Here is a 27,320-nt window from a genome sequence, read left to right as displayed (position 1 = left end):
GACAAAGGAGAAAAACATCACCAGTGTTCCTGGTCTCATTCCCCAGGGCTCTCTCCCACCATCCAGAGCAGAAACTCTTGGTGGGAGAGACATTGCCACTGCTGATGCCTCTGCTGCTTTTAGCTTCAATGAGACATCAGCTCCTGAAAGGCAGCGAAGTCTCGCTGCCAGATGTCAACTTTAATGAAGAAGCAATGCAGCCGAGCGGTCTCAGGGCCTATTGTCCATTTCTCTTCTGCCGAGCAAAGCTGTTAGGAGATCAGGCAGAGCTATAGCAGAGATAAGTGAAGAATAGCACATGACAAGCTGTGCAGGCATAAAGATGTATGCGTGCGCCTCAGGGGCACTGAAAGGAACTATACAAAAGTCGATGCCTTTATCATCCGTTCAGAACTCGTCTTGCCTCTGTGCCAGTCCATTTGCAATATCAGCTAGAACTGCTTTGGAAATCAGATTTAAATGATTGCAATGACTTTAGTTAAACCTAAACCATTTCCATCTCCAGAATAGGGCTGCCTCCTGCCTCCACCTCTCACTTATTTTAAGCGGAGACCGCTCCATATTACTGCCTCCCAGCCGCCCATCCCCTCCACATATTAAGGTCCTCCCTTCTGCAGGTCTTTGGCTTTGCATTGCCTGCATCATGTGGCACTTGCCTGCAGCATAAAGGTGCTTCAAACCCTGTCTCACTTTTTCCTGTCCCACAAACCACTCTGAGGTACAAGCGTGGGTCCACTCCCTCAGAGGAGGTGGGGAGCTGTGTGCAGGCTGGCTTTGGGAAGGCTGCTGATTTTAAAAGGGGGAATGAGACCAGTCTGGAGCTGGATCTTCCCACACAGAGCTAGCTGGAGCCCTCTGGCAGAGTACATGGAGGGATGCCCAGCCCTGAGGAAACTGGGGAATCCTGAACAGATTTTAATACTTGGAGGGTGAGCCAATGTCTCAGAGAGGGTGAGTACGGTTCCCGTTTGTCAAGGAAAGCATGGCATTTAGTCAGCTGCAGGCAATCTCTAGCAAAACATTAATGCTTTACAAAAAACAAGAGAAACAAGAGCCTTCCACTTTCTCCCACAATGCATTCAGTTACTTCTTTTTTTCCTTGCTTATGACAGAATGTTCCCTGGTCCTTCACGTCATCTTTCTTCGTGACTTCAGTCACTCCCTCTGAACCTTCATTTTCTCTACTAAATACGTGGGAAACACAAAGCTCAGAGTGAGGGCAAAGGGAATGTCATGCCTGCAGTCGGGGGATGAAATGCCTATAAATTGCAGATCTTAAACTGCTTCTCGTTTCAGCATTAAGTCACATTCCCATATCATGATGCATTATATTCTGAGAATTGTAGCCATGCTTTGGCAGGGAACGTAGAGTGACCATAAGCCTGCGCCGCAGCTTACAGCAGAGAAATCTTACCAGTGCCTATTTATCACACCCACTGCCAAACAACTTCTTGAATCTCTCAATCAGCTTCCATAGGCAAGATTTCTCCAGCTGGCCAGTGACCAAGAGCAGGCAGAGGCATCTGCCTGGCAGCTGTCTGTACTGCAGGTATTTCACTGCTCCCCATCTGCCACCCGGGTGCTGAGTCAGCGTTCTGCCCGCAAAGGTGTAGGAGAGGCACAGCAAATTTAAGAAAAGTCCTCTCTCACCTTTTTTATTTCATTTCCTTTTGCAAGTGTACTTATCGTTTGGGTTCCTTTTGTGGCAGCAAAGCGGAGGTCAGATAACAGTTGGTTGAATTCTTGGTGGCTATTTTGAAATCGCTCGCTCAGTTGTTGGCCACTGACCCATGCTATTTCAGGTACTGGATGGGTGAGTTACGCCATTTTCCAATAATTTCCAACCGTGACTGTCAAATACCTGTAAGGAGTCATGTAAATGAAACTGTGAACGCAACCAGAACATCATACCAGATGTTCTCTGAAGCCGTAGCGTGTGGGGGCTGATTCTTTAATGCATTGCTAATGCACTACTGCTGTTAGTGTGCTCCGTGGCATGTACCAGGTGGGATGCAGGCAAACCCCTGCAGTCAAGGGTTGAAGTAGTGTGGATGGAGTTCAGGAACTGCGTAGGGAAATCTTGCTGGCTGTGAACTCCATGAGTTTACAATGTGTAACCACAGGAGGAAAAACAGTCAGCAAGAAGCTTTGCTGACTACAATACAGGGCAGGGTTTATTCAGATAAAGAGTTTTGATAAATCTGTGGTCAAAGGAAAATAAATCTGAAGCTTTTCAGCAAAATGGCCATGGTGCCCAAGCCTGGAGTTTGCCTCTCAGTGTTGCGCCTTCCCTAAGGCTCAATTGGGTGCTGTTTGCGTTGTCCTCGTGTTCAGCTCTGCAGCTACTGCAAAGTTCCTATGCTGACAACAGTGTTGACCTCAGGTTTCTGAAGTCTGAAGAAACATGGTGTAAGACTTTTAAGTTCCTGCAGTTATCTTAAAGGCCCGAAGTAGCTGAATTTAGCCTCACAGAGAAACATATCCTAATACATTTTTAATACAATGACCAAACTCCATCTTTAATTACTATTTAACAGTATGAACTTGGACAACTTAAAACTTTTCGGCCTGGCTACAGCTACTGATTTTGTGCCAGAACCTCTCCCCTGACAATTCAAAACTGCCTTCTACTTTATAGCCTAGATGTATTCCTGGACGTTTTATATCCGTTTGTTCCAGTGCCAAGACTGCCCTTCCAGTTAAATTGCTGTTCTCCCTCTTTGGGTCCATTCTCTTGTGTTTATACAAAGTAATCATAAAATTCCACAGTGCACCAGCACTATAAGGCATGCAGATCTATTTTCTAGGTGATATTACATGGGGTTTTAGAGGTTTTTGACTCCTTTTTTGCAAGCGAGTACTTACTGGCTGTGAAGTTGCTAGTTTTCAGAAGCAAAAGATTACACAGTGATATTTATTGTGGACTCTACTATAAAGTTAGTTGTAGAAATCCCTTTTTTCTATGAATATCTTTTGCTTCTGCATCTTGCTTCTACCTCGGAAGCCTGCAGAACCCTCCCATGTTTATCCTGAAAATGGCGGCTGGTGCATTTCCAGACTCCCCGCTCACCAGCATGTTTAGAATTGCTTGCAGTTGCAGTAGCTGCAGAAACAAGCCGGAGACATTACTTCCCAAGTATAAAACCAGGCTGTTGTACTTGCTTGATGTTTGGCAGGGAAGTCAGGATAGCTTGGATGAGGACTGGCAAAAAAAAAGAAAATAACTTCATGCCTCTCCTCTTTCATTGCCATCACACTGTCAAACCTTTAATAAAGATGAGAAAAGGCAAATTTCCGTAAAGACCACAGTGAGAGACCCCAGTAGTGACCTCCTTCTATGCCTCGTACCCTCATTTATTCTGCTAGATTTTCTTGGTTTGATGTAGACAACACTATTTATGATCTTAGCTTTCTGTATTGCTATCTAGCTCCTAGTTCTTTGGCTGCTATTCCCTCAGATATCCTTCTTTATTAATTTCAAATATGTTTATCTCTCAGCCCCCTCATAAGAACATAGGCCTAGAAACCACCTACTAAATCATCAAATCTAATCCCCTTATCATGGCCACTTACAGCATCATGCAATACTTTTCCTAAAGTACCACATTACATCTTAAAATAATCTTGCTCTCATTAACTGGTTGTTCCAAACATCACTCTTCTAAAGATTAGAAACCAACAGCACCAGATGGCTCTAGTGATTACATTATGCTGAAAAAGTTTTCCCTGGTGTTGCTAGTTCTCATGTTTACCTTTTTCATGGGTGCATTTTACTAGTGACTCAAGGTCCTCCAAAGGCTGATCAATATACTTTCATGTTTTCTCTTCTTTACCATTTGTCCCACTAGTCTTCTGCATTGTTAGTGCCTCCCGTCAGTGGATTTTACTACCAAACCTCTACTCTTGCCAAAGCTTCTAATGAAAACACTAAATGATTGATACTCAGGCTGGTCCTTGAGGTGCCCAATGTATGCTCAAAACAACTCAAGACTTTTCCTTCAAGCAAAAAATGTCAGCTCCCCATGAACAAGCACCTTAAATTCTCATGCTAATCTCTGTATTCTCCAGGTTAATAAATGTTTCTATAAGACACAGTATCTAATGCTTTCTGAATAGCGTGTTGCTTAGCTTTTTATAAAGTCACTGCTTCCCAGCTGTCAGGACCATCACCCCACTTCGTATTTTTTTCCATGTCTTCAATTATTCTTTCCTTCAATAATTATTCAAAGAACTGAGGTCTAAGAATGGATAGGTGAGTGTTTGCTCCAATTACTTTTCAATTCTCAAATTTGTTTTTTTTTTTTTTTTCTAAAAATTATGTAGCACATACTGTTCGCCAGTATCTCAACAATAAATTTGTTTTTAAAACCTTCCTACCAGCTTTGCAGTTTGATGGGTTGGTTATTTCAGTATTTGGGATTGGAGGGTCCATTCCTTCACCTTGAGCACATGATGATCATTTCAGGTTTGCTATGGGCTTGGAGGCAGGAGTTCCCATTTCCAAATGTTCATGCCCAGCTGTCAGGGCATTGTCCCCCTGTTCTCTGTCATCCTCCTCACTGAAAAATGAGATAAAGAATTAGGTCCTAGACCCAGCCTCACTCTGTGTCTGCTTTTCTTCTTCTTTTTTTGTTAACCTAATTGAAGGTTATTTGACTTTTTGTTTCAATTTGTCTTGAAAGATTTAGCACAGATTGAGTTTTGGCAAGCTTTTAGACCTGCATTATCTAATCTCCAAAATGTGTCTTTCTTTGCTAACTAGTCCCTTTTCCTGTCATTTCTAAGGTCTTTGCTCACATCTTTCCTGGGGTGATAGGTAATGAGGGTAGAAGTGAACAGAATTTGCTACTTATTCAGACAAAGCTGAAAGTACCCCTGGAATTTTATTCATCTTTGTCAAGCTACTTCAGAAAATGTGTATCTTTGAAAGAAATTCAAGGCATTCCCCACAATTAAGTATGGACCTCTTCAGTGTAGTTGACTAGTTTCTTTAGATTATCAAAGTTTGTCCCTCTGAAATATGCATTTTTTAAAACCCAGTTTCAGCACCATTTTTATTCCTGTTCATTTTATTTAAACTGAATTGACTCATGGCCACCAATGGTAAGATTATTTTCAGGTCTTGCTTCTCTTTACCAAAACCGTATTTAAAATAGCTTCACTGCTCGGATCAGTAACTTGTGATGAAACATCAGCTGTATAAATCTCAAGCAATGTCTAGCCTACGCCATTCATAACAAAGAGCACCTATTCTCCAGCCTGTCTGCTGCAGCTGATGCTGTGTTTATATTGAGTTTATTCATTAGCTAAATCCAGTACATTTCAGTATGCTATGGTTTGATAACGCTTGGCTAAAGACCAGGTTCTACAAAGAGAAGTTAACATTACATTAGAAAGCTGTAACACTCTGTGACAGCATTCAAAACAAACACTTCCAACGGTAAGTGTTGTTACCAAGCAAAGCCAAGCCAAAATTACATTCGATGGCTGTGATCTGGCAAAAACCAAAGATGCAATATAAACAAGGAGTTCACGCATTACTTATACATTTCTTTTTCAGGAGACTCTAGCATATGAGGAAAGTGGCTTTTGGATATCCCCACATCATCAAACAACCTGGCTTCATGTCAGTTGACTCCCAGGTAGTCTCCCTCTGAGCACATGCATTCGCAAGCACCTTTGTCATATCCGTGATCTCTGGGCACGGACCTTCAGCTGACACACAGAGCTCGTAACACACATTCCGTGATACAAAGACATGTTAGGAAAAACTCTGGTGGGCTGTGACACAGTTTCCATGTTATTTTAGACATTTCAAACAGAAAAATCAGAAGAAAAAAAGTTCTTAGATCCCAGGGCCAGTGGACATCACAGGAGGCGATACAGTGTAAAGGTAACTTTTGACACATACTTTCCTGTGGGGGTCTAGCTATACAACCTCCCATACCTGCTTCATTGTGAAGAAGTATTTTTATCTCTTGTCATATACAATTTCAGTTTACCCATTTTTCATCAGTTAGTCATCTACCTCTGCTATAGCTGTTAGCAATTCATTGTCATGACATTTCTAGACATTTTTTGCCCACACAGTGATTAGGCCTGCATCCATTAATAGTCCCTGGTTTCCAAATTTTTTCTGGACAAGGCACTATAAATACCTATGGCATATAACCATGGTTGGAACAGCAGAAGTTGTGGTCTTTTGCAAGGAGTCATAGGGATGCACGTTGTGAGTCACCTGCCACACACTCATAAAAATCTATGATACTCTTACATTATCTTTATGCTTAAGATAGTTGTTGTACTAATTTATTCATAGAACTGCATTAATCTCAAAGTTTAATTACCGTGGCTAATGATTAACACTTGGAAGTTAAATGCTCCCATGATGATACAACCCCTCATGGAATCTCTGTCTCTGTCATATCAAAGAAATCTCTACCCATACGTAAATCCAACACTTGAGGTCTAAAACAGGTCCCCTTAGTGCAGTAAAATTTCTCTTACAGTTCTTCCCCCAAGCGATCTTAACTGAAGTACCTTGCACTGTCTTGGTGATTCTTTTCTACATATTTACAGCTTAACACATTCCTCACATATAACTTCACTTTCCCAGTTGTTTCCATCTTTCTGAACAATTCATGCTCTTTAGTGCTTGTCTTTGGGAGTGGCTATTGGTCAACCATATTTCTGTTATCCAGCTTCACACCTTGCAGCAGCTGATAAAACACTTCCATTTTGCTGTCTAAGCATAACTAGCAGGCATAAAAATCTTTCAGGTATCTGTCAGCTCAGCCAGGTTATGGCGAGTCATCTCTCCCTTATTGTAGCACCTACCTCACTACCACTTTTCACAGAATTATTTTCTTTCTCTTTGCCGTCCAGTCACTGAATATTTGGTCTTTTTTTCTTTCTCTTAAAATCAGTGTGGGAAATACACATATCTCTTGATACATGTGTGTAGATATATATATTCTTACCAGATTTGGCATCAAAAGGTCAGTCATATGGCATTTGCCTCTTTGTATTTCACAAGAACCATTTCAGGTGTTAAGGAAGCTCTGCATGGTTCAAGAGCCTAGGAGACTAGGCACAGGTTTTGTGGTGATGAAGCCCACACATTGAGTCAGAATGTTAAGATCCTCATCCAGCACCGAAGAACTTTTGGAAAGGAACTTCTGATCTGTTTTATATGCACGAGAACTGTTTCTGTGAATGGAAGCAGTAAATGGAGAGAATCAGTGCATTTGCTTCAAAACTGCACATTTGCTCCAAGCCAGAACATAAATGTAAACACAGAGCATTATTATCCCACTCATAAGCACAGTCCACATCACTCAGATCAGTCTCAGCTGCATGGATGTGCAGCCTCTGTGTTCACTCAGGACTGTATTTGACCCCGTGTCTTCAGCCACCTCCCCTCATTCTTTCTTTCCCAGGTACAAGACTGTAGTCCTGATGAATGTCCCCTGCCAGACTCACCTTTCGTTTCACTCTGTCCTAGAAGTTCACCCCACCAACATGGCTGGCAAAATCTCTGTTCAATTTATTGGAGTTTAATGGGTCACTGGCTTTGTAAATATCATTTAGAAAAAAACCTGAAAGCAAAGAATCTTTCAGGTTTTGGAACTGTGGAAATTTGGAGGCTCTTGCACGTGTGGGTGTGGAAAGAAAATGGCTGGTCAGTACAATTCCCATACAGTTTTTTTGACTCTTTTGTCAGGAAACTTGCCATCGTCATGCTCTACATTCAAGCAAATTGGGTGTGTTTTCAGGAAAAGAATGAAGATGAGAGAGGAGTCTTGCCAGCAGGAATTTCTCAGCACTGGTTTCCTGTATAACAGTCAGCCTTTTTATAAATAGAACCTCATTCCATGCAATGATATAATATTAATCTGTCACCATATTTGGCACAACCATAGGATCATGAACTACTTGCTTGCTAATTACCATTTGAGCTCATGCACAGAGCACAGGCTGTGATAATATTAGCTTGGTCAGAGTCACAAGTCTGTCACTGCCAGCAACAATTCAGTGCCTGTTTCCAGTTTCTAAAAGTGTTGTATCTGCATCCTTTTGTCCGAGGAGGTAAAATCCTGGACTCCCACTCTTAGTATGAATAATTTGTCTTGTCACTCAGAGCCCTAAAGGAAAACCATGTGACAGTTTCTGTTAGCTGTTCATATGATAAAAAAGAAGAGAAGTAATATGTATCAGGCATGTTTAACTACTATTTATTAATCATTTTTTTAAAAGCTTGAAAAGCTTCACCAGACTCCCAGTATGCAGGAGAAACAATTTATTACCCCATGTATTGTAAGAAAATTAGAGGCAGGACTGGAGGATGCCCAGGGCCATCGTTACAAAAGCCCTAGCCCTGCCAGGAGCTTTCCTAAGCAACCAAAGGGAAAACAATATGGATATGATTCTTGTAAGTTTTACAGTTGCCCGAATAGTTCTGAATGGTGTCAGTGACACTAATCAGTCATTTATCAATTTCCTCCTGCTGCTTCTCATGAAAGCTCTTGATTAGCTGCAGAGGTCCTAGGCTGGGCTGTCTGCAGGCTCAGCGAGATGGCGTTAATCCAGTGCATTCAGCTCACACACAGAAGACTGCCTTCGACCAATATAGATTTAACTTTTTCCTCACTTGAATCAAAAAGACTGTAGGAACTGATGATTTAAGGCTTTTCATTCAATAGGTGAGCTTTCCAAATGCAAAAGTTTCTCAGTTTATTAGAATATATATATTGGATAGTAGTAGTAAAACAGTGGTAGCCTTTGTTACATTTCCATTTCAGTCACGTTGCCATTAGGGACAGTGGAAGTTCAGAAAAAGATATGGGACCCATGTCTGTGTTATAAAATCATCTCTTAGCAGTTTCACTGAAATTGCATAAAATGGTTTCCATTTTTCAAATTTGTATAAAACTGGAAGTAATTTCCTTCTAGAGAAAAATCTAATCCTTTTCAGAAGGATTAAAAGGTAAAAATTTCTAGCAATACAAAGTAGATCTGTAGGTGGTTTTTATACCTGTCTTTTTGGTCTGGTAGCTGATAGATGAATCATTACCTGTTTTATATTTTTGAGCAAGTCCGTATTCTTAAAGGCATTTAGTGCAAAATATTCCCTCAGCAAGGCAAGACTTGGGGCTGACTAATCCTACTTCTGTTAACCTCTACAGGTAAGTTACGATTCCTGCATCTGAAGATGTTGACCAAGCAGTCGTTTAGTAGAAAGTATCTAAACTGTAGAGAGAAAGGAGAAAATAATTATATCCCCTCTTTGATATCTGCCTTTATGCAAAGGGATCTAGTTCAGCCACCATTTACCTCTGTGTCTTATTACCGAGAGAAGTCCAACTGCAATCAACAGAATGACTCCAGAAAGTTAAGCAAGTATATCAAAGCGTGCAGGAACAGAATTCAGGAAAGATGAGTTGATTGGAAATCTGAGGAATACAGCTGGAAAGCTGTACACTGAGTTCCTGAAATAAGGACTTATATTTTTAGTTAACTAGGTAGGAAAGAACAAAGTGAAATTATGTTTAGGAAATACTAAGAACATATGTCTGCTGTGCTATGTAATAAAAAAAACACAGAGACATTGGTATTTGCTAATTATTCTTGCACAATTAGCAGAAAAATTCCACATCTATTGTTCATTAACTGATCGTTAAGCTTCCTCTCATTTTGAGGACAATTAATAAAAGTAAACTGGCTTTGGTAGTTGCTGTTATATAGTAAATCTAACTTTTGTCACCGGTTACCTAGGTAAACGTGGACATTTTCATGACCACCAGACATACGCAGATTTGCTGCACCGTTTCAGTGGAGTCCCTCACAAGTGTGAGGGCAATGCTTATGTGTTGACTGTGAGAAATACTCTTTCTGTAAGTGTGTGTAGTGAGCTCAAGAAAGCAAATTATTGTACAGTTGGTCTCTAAGATCTTTGGAAGATCTGGTGAAATTGTGTAAATGAGTTAAGGCAGGCAGTAGGCAACTTACAATTTGCCAAACCTGCATGTTCTGAGTAAATCAGACCTTATCTAATTGTCCTTATTTCTAAGCCTTATTGTCCTTGAAAGTGTTATAAGCTGTTATATTTTCACAAAAATTAACTGCTTAGGAAGAATTTGTCGAATGCCTCAGGTGCAGCTTTTGTTCTACATCAGGTGCTTTCTGCAGACCTGCTTTCAAGGCTTTGTCTACAGCAATTGTGTAGCTGTCGGAAAGAAACTGCCATTCCTGAGCTGTTTTCACATCTTTCTTCCAGGATTTCATCATATTGATTCAGTGCAGGTGTGGTTTTGTTTTGTGGGCATTAGAGATATGTAAAATTACAGTGCTTATGGTTGTCCAGAAAAGACAAGAGCTTGTTGCAATTCCCACAGCGATGGCAGCTGTCGGTTGCACAGGCTACTCGGTGTATAAACTGTGGTTTCCAAACAGAGGTCTGGCTCAACAACTGTTTAAAAGCCCAAAAGCCACACAATGTATTCTTTTCAATTAGCACATATACCTGCAATTTAGAGCACAATGCACCAATATAACATTAAAACTTATAAAAGATGGTTTAGGATCCGTCGTATCTCATCAGCTATACTAAGAAGAGCTAATGCTGGAAATACACTTGGTTCCAAGTTAGAAAAGGCGGTACAGACAGTTACTGAGAGCATATGGATTTTCTAATTCTCCTAAATGCAATAAAACCTGAGCAATGAACTCATTCAACATCATCTTTATTTTTAGAATTTTCTTGGTTTATTTTTAGAATGTTCATGTTCTACTTAATTTTTATGTCCTGTCCTCCCCTACTGAAGCCAACCCTCTGCCATTTCCCTGGCTAGTGCTGCACTCACGTTGTTTGCTTCAGTGAAGGCAACGAGTCCGTCAGCATGACCAAGGGCTGCACTGAAGTGTGTCTGTGCACTGTTCTCATTGCTCTGATAGGAAATGTGCCATGGGTACCCAACTGCTCGGTCCCCTGTTACCAACATGCCACCTCCCTGCTGAAAACCAGTTCAGGTCGGATGGGACCTCTGGAGACCACCTGGTCCCTCACCCCCCTCACAGGAGGGCCAACCCACATGGGGGTTTCCCAGGGAAAGACATTGTCCAAAAGCAAATGACAAGGTACAAGTTGTGCTTTTCTGTGCTCCTTCAGCTGTGCCTGGTGACAGTCCCTGCAGGCAGTGGGAAGCCAGGTCCTGTGCAGAAGTACATCTGGTCCAGTCCTATGAGATTGCCATATTGGCATGTTTTCTCAGCCCGTGGATTTTCTCAGGTAGAGACTCAGTGGGGACCAAGTCAGTGAAGATTCATTCAGTGCATGGGTTTGCTTTTTTGGGTGTGTTTCTGTAATAATCTATCACCACCTCAGGACACATCATATCCTCTCAGGGACAGAAGCCCTGGTGCTGCATCCCTGTCATGGTGCCCTCCACTGCAAGGCACACAGTCCAGTAGGAAGAGAGGGCTGCTCCCCACAGACCACAGGACGTGTCTGAACAGCAAGTCATGGGCTAGCCCAAGGCTGTGGCCAAACCCCGGCTGGTAAGATGCTGGGGCAAGGACTATGACCATGCCCCAGAACCCAGCAGGGGCCACGCTTGGGGTCTTCTTGCCCAAGAGCACACATGTCCCACCCAAGATGTGAGTAGCCAGGCACAAGTAGCCGTGCGTGCTCAGCCCTCACACTGGCACCATCCAGGCAGGGGACATCACAGCAACTGCTGACCAGTGGGCAAGATTGACTCTGCTCCGGGTGATGGAGCACGTTACTTTTGGAAAAAAAAACCTTGTCACACCATCTTGCTTGCTCCACAAGAACCACATTGGCCCGTGACACTACCTGCTGTCCCACAGCAGGGCATTTTCCCTGGGAACCAAGTGCAAAACCAAATTTCTGCTACTTAAAAATTAAGCTCAGCCTTTTAGCAGTCACACAGGCTGATGGATGAGCACCTGAACGTTCACCCTCTGCCTCTGTCCCCGCCATGGTACGGCTGCCCCTACCCAGAGCAGCTGATGGTTGATGTCGGCTGGCTCTCCATGCAGGTAGAGGCTTTTCATTTCTCTTGGTGTTAAAAAGATCAGTGCTTTTTCATGTTTGAGATGTCATGTGGTGATTCCTCAGGTAAACCAGATCAGCAGTTGACAGCAATGTTGACAGCTTATTTTTCTTTGCAGAACAATGTCATTACTTGTGTTTTTGAGGAGTACAAACCCGTTGATGCATAAAATGTATTTCAGTTAAAGGAGTACTGCCAACTGACAAAAAAAACCCAACCAAACCCTCACGCTATTACCTACGTGTGTTACCTATCTGTGTTACTTTGTTTACCAGAAATGAAAAGTAGTTTTTTTCCTCTATTTTCCTCTGGTTTGTTAGTAACCAGTGTTTCCTCTGAATATCCAGGTTATTAATTGTTTTCCCCTTTTGTTTTGTGTGAGTGTTTCTTATTACAGTGAAGAAATCAGTCTCACTAGGAAAATGTGATTGCACTAGTACAGAAGCTGGCTGGGGATTCAGGACTGGGGTTTTAAGCAAGGTGCTCAATTGATGTTGGATCTTAGGTTTTTATATTACATACTTAATCACAGCATATAATCCTGTGACTTGTTTTTAAGTAACCTAGCTTTGAAGCTCAGAATGAAAAAGTGTGTTGCTTTAATGATAACTCTGTAGGTTCTCATCAAAACGAAAGTTTGGTCTCATTATCCCATTGTTCTCCTTTTCTTTTTTCTCCAAGCTGCCTGTCTCGTCCTGGGTTGTATGATTTTTCCTGATGGCTGGGATTCAGATGAGGTAAAACGGATGTGTGGTGAAAAGACAGACAAGTACACGCTGGGGGCTTGTTCAGTCCGCTGGGCATATATCCTGGCGATTATTGGAATCTTGGATGCCCTGATCCTCTCATTTCTGGCATTTGTGCTTGGCAACAGACAAGACAGCTTGCTAGCAGAGGAGCTCAAGTTGGAAAACAAAGGTAGGACTGCTTTTAGAAACACTATTATTGGGTGGCCTAGGGGGCATTTGCTTAAAATCAATTATTGGTTTCATTTTATTTTATACTTCAAAGTTGGCATGCTGGCTTGCTTCCTAAGTTGCTGGGAAAGAAGAAGTGCAAGGGGCAGAGGAAGTTTTGTTTTTCAGCCTCCAAAGTCTAAGAATGCTCGAAATTGCCATAATTGCTGTACTATGCATGACTTTCTTAATAGTATTTAGAGCTGTAGATGGTATTGGTTTTGTGTTACTCACTTGTACATTATTTCATTAGCATTTAAGTTTCACAATTTCCATCTTTTTCTGTACCCCATGCAAAATTTGTTCATTTGGTTCCTTTAGGATTTTGCATTATAATGTGAATGGCTGTAATGCGGCATTTGTGTTAGCACAGTACACAGTAAGGGGGGGGAGTGTTGGCTTGGGAGATGGGCTGTGAGCTATGTAACGGGGCTGCCTATACAGCCAAGCACCAGTGGACTAAGGATCAGAGCCAGCAGTGAAGAGGAATCCTAGTTCTCGTTTGATTGTGTTGCTTTGAGCTCATTAGTCAGCTCATGGGAATCTAGGATGCTGTAGTAACTGAATATTCATGCAGTGAGTTGGGGATAAAACACATTTCTAGATTTAGAACATGAAACTGGCTCAGGCCAGCAGTTGGTCATGCAGTTGCGAGAGGGGAGATGCTGTTGGGTGAGTGTGTGCAAGCCTGGCTGATTTCTGGGGCCCCTTCCCCTTTTGCTCCCCCAGCACCCACAGCTGTGTATCTGACGTGACAGATACCACAGAGGGCACATTGCCTTGTCTTTGTAATGGGCCTGTTGTCCCTGGATCTGTCTAATCCTTTCTGAAGCTGCTGATAACTGTTGGCTTCTGCAGTGCTGTGTGGCAGCAAGTTCCTGAGGCTCACTACTGACTGCTAAAGAAGTACTTTATTTTATCTGTTTCAAAGTGATCCCCTACTAGTTTCACCGAGTGTCCTCTAGTGCAGGATTCTGCATTCAGCACATCCACCACCTATGCAATTTTGTAGGCTGCTTCTAATAATAGCAAAGATATTAGGAGCCCTTCACCACTGGATTGGAAATCAAAAGCTGTTTGGCAGCCTGTGTTGTACAAAAATAGCTGGCCTCAGTCCTGCTCCAGAAGAACCATTATCCGTATATCTGAAAGCACCAGTACAGTGGCCCCAGCTTGCTGAATCGCAGACAGTCAGCACACTCAGCCCAAAGATAAATGGACTTGAAGATTGAACTTCACACACAATTCCAGACCTTGTTAGAGCCTGCTAATGTTGTGGGTTAAAGAAAGTGTGTGTTGCTTGCAATTGCATGTGTACATCTGTTCTGCAGGTAAACTGAGGCCATCGGTTTCAAGAACTGTCCCTGTAGCCCTTTTCTGTAAGGATAATACTCATCTGCATTTGAAACTTAAAATACTTACCAGAAGGGCATTCACAGCTATGCCACAAGTGTTTTTGGCATCAGCACCGTGTCTGATTTGTCTATACCATACAAAGCTCATGAACCCGACAACTACTTGTATCAAAAAACCTCATCTGTTTTGGCACCTTATGAGCAAAAAACAGCTTCTGGAGACTCATCACCTCTCACATCGCTGGCACAAGCTCCTGCCAGAACATTTGGTCCTCAGCATGTCAGACAAAATCATTCAACAGCTAATTTTCCTTGATTAAACACAGAAACATACCATACCACTAGCTACAAAGCAAATCAGAACTCAACAAAAAGGGACCCACCCCACTTTCCCCTGCCCAGTCAAGCCTGATGTTCACCACTTTTTAAACTTATCTTTCAAATGAAAAGAGAAAACGGCAACTTGCCTTCTAAAAAAGACATCCTCTCCCCTCTTGTCCCAAAAAGCTTCTGCTAAGGAATGACAGGGCAAGTCTAAATTCCCCTGCAGCTCCCTGGCTTTTCTGCACCTACATGTGTTGCTGCCAGGCACAGCTGTAGCCCCAGAGGAGTCCCAGGAGAATACAGCGGTGGCAGGGGTGGCATGGGGACATGGCAGGTACCAGTGCCAGCAGAGCACCAGCTCTCCCCTTTGCTGGCCAGAGATCAGTCCTTCTTCTGGCCTTTTGGACACTAGAAAAGCCTGCTTGCAACCTAGTAAGCAACAAGGCAGGAGCACTTAATTCCCTCCTGTGGTCTCCGATCTCTACTGGCCAGGCTGCAGTTTGCCATCCCCAACACCGTGCTGATGGAGCAGGGCTCTGGAGCATGGTCCCTGCAAAGCAAGGAGAGGTTCCTGCCAAAAAGTTTGCACTCTGAAATATGCACTGGAATGTGTAGGTAGTGTTCACGTATTTTTGCAGTTGGAAGTTATTTAACGATGTTTAGGAGGAAGATTTTGGGTTCATGTGGCCAGAATTATGAGGCAAGTTTTGTAATCCTGGTGGTCACTGGCTGCATGCTCAGGTGATCAGTTTGGGGCAGTGGTCTGTGGTTAGAGGAGGTGTTGATTACTTACACCATAATGATGAAGAAGCTGGTAGAATGTTAGGGCCAATGCTTGTCCTTGAGCTGGCACCAAACAACCTCCAGTCTGCACCCCTGGCACACACTGCACATGCATGAGAGCTTTGACACTTACCCCATAAACTACATCCCCTTATCCCCTTTCAGGTTAAGAGATACTGCAGCATTAGTCCACATGAAGGGTATCCGTGCGCCTCTGGGAAATGGTCAGGATGGGAAAATACTGAAATATGCAAATATCATTAGCATGCCTCTCGTATAGACAAGAAAATAAGACTAAGGATATAAGCAATACCATCCTCAGCCTCCCAAGCTACTCTTACAATGTGAAGTCAAAGCCCTCATAACCAGTAACCATGAAGATTAAACACCCCCCATCACTTCTTCCTCCTCCTCATCTATGTGAGATCTGTCTCCAGGCTTGTGCTGGCTCCTGCTACTAGATTGGCAGGTATGGATGAGGAGCATCCCTTTCTCAAGGAGGAGTGCCTGTGCTGCTGCTGTCTTCCAAGGGGCAAAAAAATGTGGCTGGATTGTCAGGGCTGTCTGTTGGGTGGAACCTCAGGGACTCCTTCCCCTTGGTGGTGGGGATGCCCTTTGGTCACAGGCCTGGGATGGCCAAGGGATGTCCTGGGATGGCTAAGGTGTTCCTTTAAGGGACAGTCATGGCTCCATCATTGCTTTTTGGAAGAGTCTGCCTGGGGAGCAACCAACACTGTACCTGAGAGGAACCTCCGCTTGCCCTGGCAGCTCTTCCTCTGCTGCAAGGGCATTAGTCCCATGCACGTAGATATCATTCTGTGGTAGCTCAGCGGAGGGGAAGAAACAATAAATTAAGTATAAGAGTCACAACAGAGTTCATGTGTGTGGAAAATCCTTCAAGAACAAGAAATGACTAGCCAATGATCAGCTGGGCAGATGTTTTCTTAATCAGGTAATAGTTCTGTCTGGAGGCTTCATTGCAGATCAGCTCCCACAGGCTCATTAATGAGAGCCTGCGGTGGCTGTGCGAGTACCCGGCACAGCTGTTTCTGAGCATTGGTGAAAGGAAACAGTTAAAAGTATAAGCAGCAACAAGACGGTAAAAAGGTGAGAAGATGACAGAAAAAGAGCAAGCTGTACTTCTCTGTAGACTTACTATGCTGAAGTGTCCACCTGCTCTGTGCTTTTGATGATTACAGTTCTGTATTTTTCCATAGGTTAATGAATGCTTGTAAGTAAGGAATTTGACTGTTAAAATTATTCGTGGCAGAAGATGGATGTATTTTTGCCATAAAAGAAAGTTTCCTTTTTTCACTACATGATAAAAATAGTGCTTACTCATTTCTTATTTGCTTAGGTGTAAGAGTAAACTACCATGCAGGTTTCACATCTGAGAAATATAATTCAAATTTAGCAGACTTTCTTCAGGTCATAATCTATTTAATGCAGTTTCCTAATCATGCAAATTTTACACAACAATCTGTCCCTTTCTCATTTAAAAAATCATCTTTTGAAGAAAAAAGGTATTTTACAAAGACTTTCCTATTATGTTTATGCCACTAGCAAAAGGAGGGGAGAGAACAGTATTACATGGTTTTCTTTAATTTATAGGAACTAATGGTAATGACTTTTGAAGGCCTGTATGTTATTAAACTAATGGCGTGCAGGGTGATAACAAATAGTTAGAATCCATCTTAGCTTTAAGCTTCATCAATGCCATTTTGAGTGAGCCATCAACATCACACATAAACCTGGATGTGCTGTGTAATGACATAATTTAACATTTTTAACTGTAATGTCTTAATGACATAGAATTAAAGTTCTGGCCAAAGCGTGAAGAGACCAAACGAGAAGTTTCCAAAAGAAATTGAGAGTGCAAGGCAATTACTTTTATGGTAGAAAGTGGTAATATTGTCTGCATTATGAGTGAAAAATACAAGTTTAGAAGAAACTATCCTTAGCAGTCAGAGCAGGTGGGTGATGCACTTTGTGGACAGCTGTGGGTTTTCTGATGGGTAGAACAGCTTCACAAGGTGTTTATGTTTAACAATTGACTCATTGTTGGGGCCCATATGGTCACAGATAAGCAATTTGCACAAAAGATTTCCTGGAGTTACAAGCCCAGGGCCAAAACAGATAAAAGGAGCTGGGAGCTAGACAGGAGATTTGAAGGATTCATCTACCTTGCAGTGATTGCAGCTCACGTGGACTCAAACTATACCACATTGCTCCCAACAATGATGTTGCAGAAAGCTGCCCAACCCGGGACTTGACAGTTGGTTGACATTTACACCCTCATTATTCTCCATAGCAGTATTGTCAGGGCCTGATCCAGGTTGTTGAAGGCTGGCTCCATACATCTGCCTGAGCTGCAGTCACTGCAGAATAAACACATTTAAAGATAGAAGCTCAGGTAAAGTTGCTTCTTGGTGACAAAGCAGTTTTCTGTAAAAGAAAAAAAATAGTCTTGCACAGAGATTTGTGCATCTTTGGCTAGAGAAACATCTTCTGTAAACAAGAACAGTCTACCCACGTGGTTGCTGCTGCAACAGAAAACCATCTGCAAAAGCCCTAGTATCTGAAGCTGAGTGACAGGGGGGCAGCAGCACTCTTGTCCCATCAAAGAACTACATGACAGAGTGTGCATCAGCTGTCATTCTTCAAAAGAATAGCTCAGACCACAACACGTGCAAAACCGCTGCAAAATTGCAAAGCCCTGCTTATCAGCATGTCATTCTCCTGGCATACGCTCACAAACATTCAGGCTAAGATGTTCAAAGCTAGGTAAATAAACATGAGTATTGGTACCTGATTTAAGTTTTCACATATAGCCCCAGTAGTAATAGAGTACAAATCCTGTCAGAACACCATGTATATCCATGTTCTCTAACCAATAAATTTATATAGTCGCTTTTTTGTAAAGTTGTGTACTCTCTGACTCCTCCTGAAACACAAAAAGCACCTTTTCATGTCAGTGAGCATGTACTTTTCAAAACTAAAAATACTTTCAAAAATAAAACGCAGGATTTGTTACTGTCTCCCCTTTTTCAGACTGGTATTGCTCTTCATGTCTGCTACTCTCCTCCGATCCTTCCTTTCTGAAGGGTTCAAGAGTCACCCACTTCAACCTCCTGCTGCCTCGGTGTGTGGCTCCATGTTCAAATCACTTACGGTGACTTTGAACTCAGAACCAGCTTGGCCACTTGAATTTCCATTTGAGAAGGGAAATGTGGAAGAAACTCACTGGGGAGTGTTCTGTGATGGATTGCTATAGACAGCCCACCACATGCACTTGCCAGGCTGCAGCTGGCCAGAGGAAAGTGGAACTGGGTCAAAAGGTTTATGTTCTTGCCTCAGGGGAGAAGTATTTAAGTACCCTGCTTTTCAAAAGCAAAATCAGGCTCTTCTTTGAAGCCTACAGCCATAGGTTCCAGGCTGGGAATTCCCGGGCTTCATTTCTAGCTTCTAAACATGATTCTCTGCCATGTCAGCCAAGAACAGCTTGTCACAGCTGTGAAAAGCTCACATGTTCTCTTTCAGTTTCAACTGACAAGTCCTTCATCTATCATAGCATCACTGCAATTAGCTCCAGTTGTTTATTTCTTTGTTTAATTGCAACCTATTTTCCTTCAGGTATCACCTCCACAATGAGCTACAAGAAGCTCTGAGTACAAGAACAGTAGGCAGGTAGTACAAGACACATTTAATCTAGAAACCTGCAACTAGAAGCCAAAATAGCAGATGTTTTTATAAAATTTTTTCCCCAAAATTTCCTTCTTTAGATCATGGCAACCATTTGCCTATGATTTCAACTATATAAATAATATTTTTAAGAGAGAAAACACAAAGATAAACATGGAGATTTTGTTGTGTTTGGTGTCAGAGGAAACTGAATCTCTCCAGGATGAAGATTCTCATAGCACTGCTGTAGGATCTATGCCCAAGGTATCCAACAGCTCCAGCCACTGGATTTTTGGGCTCCCCCCTCCACAGCCGTCTACAGCATGCTGTTAAGAGAAGGCTGGAAGCCTGAGCACCTCCAACTTGAGGAGAGAACATCCTCAAACTAAGGCAGGCAGAAGATCAAAGTATTTTGGACATTTTAGTAGAAACTGAAGGGAAGAAACTGAGAAGTGAGACCAGAAGTTGAGGTTCTTTGATACAGGCTTAGAAGGCACTTCCAGATCACCCTTTTGAAAATGTCTACTTTCATGTTTACAAGCATGTGAGAAGCACATGCATATGCATGTGAGAAGGTGCTTAGATTTTTCTACTGGTATTGAGTGGCAGTAAGGCAAAAGCCCTGGAGAGGTGTTCTGAATAGCTGAGTTTGATTCCCGGTTCTCTTAATGAGCTTGGATCTAACATTTAATTTCTCCATTTCTCTGTCTTTTAAATGGGGAGGAATGAGACTAACCTTGTTGATAAGGTATATTGTGGTTCAGCCATGAAAGGTGAATTAGAAAAGGTAAATGTGGTGGAATTATTATTAAAGTATATATTCCAAGACTAAACCCTAATAAAAGTGTTTTATCAGGGAACTACTTTAGCAATGCGCTAAATGATGATACTCTTAAGGGAAGGCAAATGAGGCATCAAAACTAAAAGTTTAAAGCTGATTAAAATAACTTATTAAATAAAGGTCAATCTTGCAGCAGAGCTGATTGATACATCAGCTGATCCAACAGTTCCTTTCCAGCTCTACTTTCTGTAATGAGAAAGTAAAACTAGTCATAAACATATGCATTAATTACTTAACTGAAGAAGTTGGAGACCATGAATAAAGAGTCCTAGTTCCCCACTGATTAATGAAGGAAAAACATAGTGAACTGCTTTCTGTCTCTTAGAAAGATGGATCCCACTTGCTGCTACACTCTGTAAGGAGTGCCATGCAGTATCTCGGTGAAAGAAGTTATCGTTCTGTTTAATGAGCTCATGATCTGAGGAGCCAAGTATGGGGAATTAAGGCATGCTGGTAGCAAAAAGCTAGGCAGCCTCAAAAAATGCTTCTTAAGCGGTATAGGGAACTCAGTGCATTGTATGGGCTGTGTGCTCAGCCAAAAATTCTGTAGGGCAGCAAGCCACAGAGGGGTTGAACATTACCAAGTGGAGTAGCATGATCCATGGGAATGGGGAATGAAGTCATTAGACAGTGCTGTTACAAGCTACAGACAGTTCTCCGGGCTGGTCAAGACAAGTCCATACAAAGCCTGGACAGATCTGGAGACCCGTGGTGTTTACTTAAAAGGAAGCCTATGGCCTGTTACAAGCAAGACCATATTTACTGAGTTAGAAGGCAACGAGTCCAACTATGTCATTGCTAGTAGCTGCATTAGAAACGGTGTTTTGAAGTTTGGGAAAAAAAAAAAAAAAAAAAAAAAAGGATATTTCACAATACATAGATGTATAGAAGGGAAGTAGCTGACGTGTTTCATTCCAGGTAGGGCTGGTCACACACAAAGATTATCACACCCCACTATCCACACCTTCTTCCCTATTGACAGGAGCCACGTTTGTAGGAGGAACAGCAGAGAATGGGTGAGCTCATGACTCAGCAGCTCTTGCATGAATGTTTTTGGGCAAAGTGTTAATGCAGACTAAATAATGAAGGCAGGTTTGCGCCAAGAATCTGGACTGTGACTGGGAACGGCTGATCTAGAGGACATTTCTGCTGCCCAGCCATCCTGCCACTTGAGAGAGCTGCCTGGGCTGTTCATACCAACTTGCCTTGTCCTCACACACAGAGGAAGCCTGTAGAACTGAGGTGTAACTGCTCCTTCTTGAAGCAAGTTCCAGTAATTTTCTTGGAATTCTTTCTCATGATTTAAAATGTCATTACTTTCATTACCTCATTTCTACAGTGAATTTTTTGTGACTCTTCTTCAGCAGTTTCATAAAGCCAGGATCATTTTCTATCTGCAAAAAAAAAAAAACCACCTGGAAAAAAAATGCAGGTAACCTCTTCCTTTCTGGACATACAACAGTGTTGTCAGTAGCTCTAGAATAAAGGAGCTACCAAAAAATCCAAATGACAGCAAGGCAAACAGCCCTGTTTCCCAAAGTTATATTCAATGAGGCATGTAAGTCATACCTAATGAGATATTTGAGATATCTGTCTCTTCCTGGTTTCTGTTACAAGTGACATCCAAGACCACTTACACAGTAACAAGTAAAAGTTAACCTGTTGGATGCTGGCAGTGTAGATTCTCTCTATTTAGCCAGTCATTAGTATATGGCTTTATTCTAGAACCTTAAAACTGTTCATGTTACTTCTGGAGCACTTCCACAGTTGGTAAGTACTTTCTGTTGAGCCCCTCGTCTTCTCCTGAACGACAAGCTTGGTGGACTCTAGTCTGTTGTTCCCGCTGACCTCTCCCTGGATCCCTGGGAACCCTGGCCCTGGGACAGGTCCAGACTAGGGCACCCACATATTTTAGTTCCTTGGCTTATTTAGTGGTGACTTCAAAAAGACCACATTCAGAAACAAAATCAGATTGACATAGCTAAAATCAGCTCACCTTATACAAAATGTTTACTACTATTCTTTTAATTTTTTGATAGATTATTGAACCAAAATCCTCAAAGTTTTTCCGCTGGGCATGTTGGACATGATTATGCAGTTGTGGTTGGTTTTTTTTTTCATCCTGTGAAATCAGTAAAAATTTTAGAGGGTGGGAGTAAACTGAATTCATTAGAGCAACTCATACGCTTTGTAAACTGTTATGAATCTTACGCTAATCCTTGAGCACAGTTTCAAGCAAAATTTTTCAGGTGTTTTCATGTTTGTCATGTATCAAATACATTTACATTTCCTTTGAAAAATTATCATAGCACTGACAATAACAAGTGGCTGACCCCTTGCAAATAAAACTCTGAAAAAGCAATAAAGTTCAGGCATCATATATCCTGAGACAAATATTGGTCTACTAGAAAAAGTGCAAGTCTACTAGAAATCATTCGATGGGTTTCAAATGTTAAGGAGAAGAAAACATCGTCAAAGAGTTGATAGGAATTTGGTACAGAAGCCATGCTGGCAAAGTATAAAAGTGACGTACTTAGGAAGACAGTGACAAAAACACAGTACTTGCATCTTTAATGGAAATGCTGGATTTGGCAACATGGACAGAAGTAATGCCAAATGGTTAAGGAGCAACTTTTCTTGGGAGAATAAAAATTTGTATCAGCGTTAAGGCTGCATTTCTGTGCCCTTTCAGATCTAGCCTGCAGCATTTAATTGTTGAATTTAAAACGATAGTTGAAAACCTCTGAGCTTTTAGTGTCACGTGGCCTCAGCACTTCGAAAGCAGAGGCAATAGCTATCTAAAGAGCAAAACTGCCCTCCATTGTTCTGCTGCAGTTTTAGAAGTATGCTTCCTCCTGCTCTGTAGATGTTAATTCTTAGCCCATATGGACAAAGATGACATGTTATTAAATACAATATATCTTCCCATATAACCATCAGCCCAACTGTTGTCCTGAAGAGGACTGACAAGCTTATCTTAAATAATTCCCTAAAAGGGCTCTGAAATGATTAGAAGTTGTGTGTTTACAATGATGCCAGAAGATCAGCAGGTTTATACACTGATCAATCATTTATATGCTAGTGAGCAGCTGGCATCTGAGGCTGTGTGTGCTCATCTGTCAAGCAGTTCTCACAAAGGTTAGAGGTAGTAAAGTCATACTCAGACACAAATATAAGATCCTGATCACAATTTGCCAAGGTGCCACCTTCTTCCCTAAGTCCAGCTCAAGCCCATCCATTGCTTTTCAGTGCAGTTAATGTCCTTGCAGGTAGACGCAGCATATGTGCTCACCCAATTTCAGCCTCAAAAAACATCTGTGGATAGGATAATATTGACCTTTATCCTCTGTACTATGGAAAGTGTTTTTGAAAGAACAATCTGGGAACCGCTGGAGAAGCTGGAGCTGGGTGCAGAGAGGAAGTCCAAGGGCCAGTGCTTGGGTCTCTGGCTCTCACAGGCTGTCTGCTTTGGAAGGGACCAATTCTCCCCATTTCTAGGCAAAGACTAGATCTGACTTAGAAAGAAATATAAAGAGAAGTCCAGGAAGGGAGTCCTGAACGGTGCTGTGAGTTCCAGCAGGAAAACAGAACAACCAGCAGTCTGGGTCCTGTTGGTTTGCCTGAAAGGGTTAGTGGCATCTTCATAGTCTTTCTCTTTCCACCTAAATCGTTACTTTATGCCTATGAATGTGAGCACACATGCTTTCAGTGGTGCCATCCTCTCAGCTTTTGTGCTTATCACTTCACAGAGTGCCTTCTGTAGAGTGCTCTTCCAAGCCTTGAAACACAGATATTTGTACATGTATGAATATTGGGAACATGCAGGACCCTTCAGAGCACTGGGAGCACAGGAACAGTTACCACGGTAGGGAAATGGGGTAAGCACTGGGAGAGATTCTGGTAGCCAGTGATGTCAGTCCCCGCTATGGCACTATATTTACTACTTAGATTCTTTTTTAATATAACACTGAAAACCTGACAGGTTAGTCCAGTACCATCTCTCCATGCTAAACCCACATTACATTTTGTCCCGTTATTCTTCAGAATATTTTCTAAAGCTCTGCATTCCATCAAAATCACAGTTATCAGCCTGTGTTTGTCTAGACCTATAGTTAACGTTTTCTTCTGACATAAATTAAGACTCTTATGCAAAACATTGCAGAGAGAGAAAGTATAATCTCTTTCAAACTAGGGTTTTATTATAAACAATATTAAAAGTTCCATTTTCTTTTCCCGTCAGGTTTCCTGGGCTGTGCCTCAGTTCCACCTTGGTTCTTCTTTCTTGCTTTTCCCTGCCTTTCTCCCCTCTCTTTTCGTACAGCATGTATTTATTTCCCATTTGCTAAGCAAATCTCTTTTATTTTGCTTTTATTTCAGCCCTTCAGCTTTCATAATCCCAGGATAAGGTGTTCATAGTTTATATGTTCATAATTACAGAAAAAATATTATATCATCATTTAAGCAGATGAAAACCAGAAGTTAAAGGGATTTTTGGTTGGTTGGTTGGTTGGGTTTTTTTAACGTATGTCTAGTATCACTTTCTAAACTTTAACAGTAAAAGCATTAGAAATGGCATTGTCACTCAGCCTGCTTGGGGAGAGGAGGTGAATGTTATCATGTAATAAGTATACATGGGCTGTTATACCTATCACTCAGATCAAAGCCTGCTGCATTGACCAATTCCATTTTTTTTTACAGGAAAAGAATGCAGCAATTTATCACTTGTCCAGTCTAGTTAATGTTTTGTGCCTTTTTTCCAAGAGTGGAATTTGTGAACTGGCTAGCTTTGACAGTTTGAGATACTTGGTACTTTTCATTTCTAGATCATTGACTAAAATATAGCGCATATTTGATGAAAACTGACTGAAAATTAAATTTGGAGGATGCCTGATGGCTGAAGTATGTAAAAAAATGTTGGTTTCTGCTCAACTAATAGTAGATGGATGCCAATAACAAAAAAAATACATATATCTTAACCCTGTCCTAGCAAACATTCTAACTAGGGAGACTCAGAAATGAATGGAGAACATACTTACTTTTGGATGCCTTCATCACTAAACTCCTAACTTTAGCTATGGCTTACCTAACTCCAGAATCGGAATTCACCTAGACATGCCTCTGAAATCTCTGAAAATCAGATTGTCAATCTAGTATATATCATGCACCGCCCCACATCCAATAAAGGATGGAGATTATCCTTGACTCTCCTTTTGTTTCTAGTGCATTTGTAAAAATATTTTTTGTTACCTTTTATGTCAGTAGCCAGCCTGAGTTCTAACTGGGCTTTCACCTATCTAATCTCCCTGTGTAACCTCATGACATTCTTATAGGCCTCCTGAGTTGCCTGACCCTTCTTCCAGAGGTGGTAAACTTTTCTTTTTCTCCAAAAAAGAGTTCCAGCCAAAGCTCTCTGTCCTTACAGACTTCAGACTGGGCACATGATGGAGATGGGTGCGGTGTGAATATCTTAGGAGAGAGCTGATGCACTTTGGCAGGGCTATATGGTAGAGCCAAAAGTCAAAAGGATGGTTTGTATCTGCCTTGGAAAATACAGCAGTCTCTTGGCATTCCCAGTCTACTTTGCCATTTGAATCTTATTGAATTAGTGAAGTGAATTAACCTAGTATTTGACACTTCTTTCTCTAGGTTTTTAAGAAATTCAGTCTCCAGTGATTACAGTTTTGCTTTGTCTGCCATTTTCTGGTGAAAGATTAGCTCCCAATTCCCAAGGAACATAATGAGATATTTAAGATAAAAATAGTCCTCCTTTTGTGCTACACTGTCCAATTTGGGTAATCTGATTTTTAACTTGCATTCTCATTTAAAGAAAGAAATTTTGCCTTACAGCAATGAATAGATGGCCCTCCCGTCCTTCCAGGACTGCATGAATATTGTTGCTTTTAAAAAGACGATGACAGGCAAACCAGTCTTGGCACTACAGTGGCAGGTCATGCGCTTGCACGCTGCACTACACATTTGGATAACACAAGTAAAGGAACTGTATGTAGTTCAGAGTTCTGAGTTCAACTGTTCAGAGTTGCAACTTGTCCAAGTCCTGGAGTTAAATTCATATACTTTCAGAGTTGGTAGCAAGGATGACATTTCTGATTGTTGTATTTTCCTGTCCTCAGAGAAATAGAAGGACTTTTTCAACAACAATCAATATATTCAGAAATTGGACTTTAGTTTCAGCAATGTTGCCATGATTCCTTATGGCATGATGTGTACCAGCTAGATGTCAAATCAACCCAAACCTAGTTAAAGAGCCTTTTTTGACAAACTGCAATTGCAATGAGCAAGAGTATTTCAAGAAACAAAGCCTTTTAATGGATGGCTGTTGAATTTAATGCTTTGCTTTAGTTGGATTTTTTTTTTTATGTTAATACATCTTATTTTGATAACTGAAGGCAAAAATTTCTTACTTCTCCATCAAAATAATTTCTTTATGAAACTACATTGCTCATCTGCCCACCTGTTTATCAGTTCTTCTCCCTAATAACTTTCAAACGTGTTGTCCAATTTCAACAAAATTTAACAAAGGCTAACACTGTAAAAATGTCAAACTCCCAAAAGTATTCTGAAGATCAGTGGCTGGATAAAAAGAGAGCATTAGCTAGTGAACTCACTGAGAAAGCCAGGAGATTCAGTGCTTAACAGCACTTTAGCTGACCAAGTCAGCACAAATCTCATTTCAGATATTCTGCACTGTCGGCCTTTTCTTGATCATCTGTCATGCTCAGTAAAGTCAGCTAGAGTACATAGGAAACAAGGCAAGCAGTATTTCTGTACATATATGTTTGTGTGTGTATATATGTAGATATAGAGAGAGATATATAAAAAAGTGTAGGGAAAGTGGAATGAAGCCAAGAGTCCTGTAGGAGAGAAGCTGTAAGAGACATCTGGGAGCATGTGGGAAGCATGGGAATTTGGAAAGGTCTGGGGTGTGAAGGGAGCTGGAAGTACTAGTGAAGGAACCAAGGACGTGAGAAACACAGGTATCATAGACAGAAGGTGCATGAATGGAAAAGCAGACAGGGTATTGCTATGGAAGTGTCATGGGGCTGTGCCAAAGGAGCTGGGTCGTTGTACTCTGGCCGTGTAGGAGGAGGGGGGCACTGAAAGCCGGGCTTCACTGATTCCTTGTACCACTCATGCAACATTAGGCTTATTTAAAACTGACCAAGAAAAAGGTTATTCAAGTATCTAAATAACTCACAAAGTATTTAATGAAATATTTTGGTTTAACTTTAGAAAAAAAGATACCATAGGAAGTAGTGGGAACCCCATTTTTTCAAAAGAAACTGAA

General features: G+C 41.6%; 1 protein-coding gene across 2 annotated transcripts in view; it reads left to right on the top strand.

Annotated features, from left to right (window-relative positions):
- Positions 1-27,320, top strand: part of LHFPL3 (LHFPL tetraspan subfamily member 3) — a 252,163-nt gene that overhangs the window by 159,262 nt on the left and 65,581 nt on the right. For both annotated transcript variants that reach the window (XM_037387421.1, XM_037387422.1), the window contains exon 2: positions 12,756-12,992. In XM_037387421.1, coding sequence (XP_037243318.1) covers positions 12,756-12,992 — 237 coding nt within the window. The remainder of the gene's footprint in view (positions 1-12,755; positions 12,993-27,320) is intronic.

Source organism: Falco rusticolus, chromosome 5 (genome assembly GCF_015220075.1).
Source record: "Falco rusticolus isolate bFalRus1 chromosome 5, bFalRus1.pri, whole genome shotgun sequence".
In the NCBI taxonomy this organism is placed as follows: domain Eukaryota; kingdom Metazoa; phylum Chordata; class Aves; order Falconiformes; family Falconidae; genus Falco; species Falco rusticolus.
This window is presented reverse-complemented; position numbering and strand designations above follow the sequence as displayed.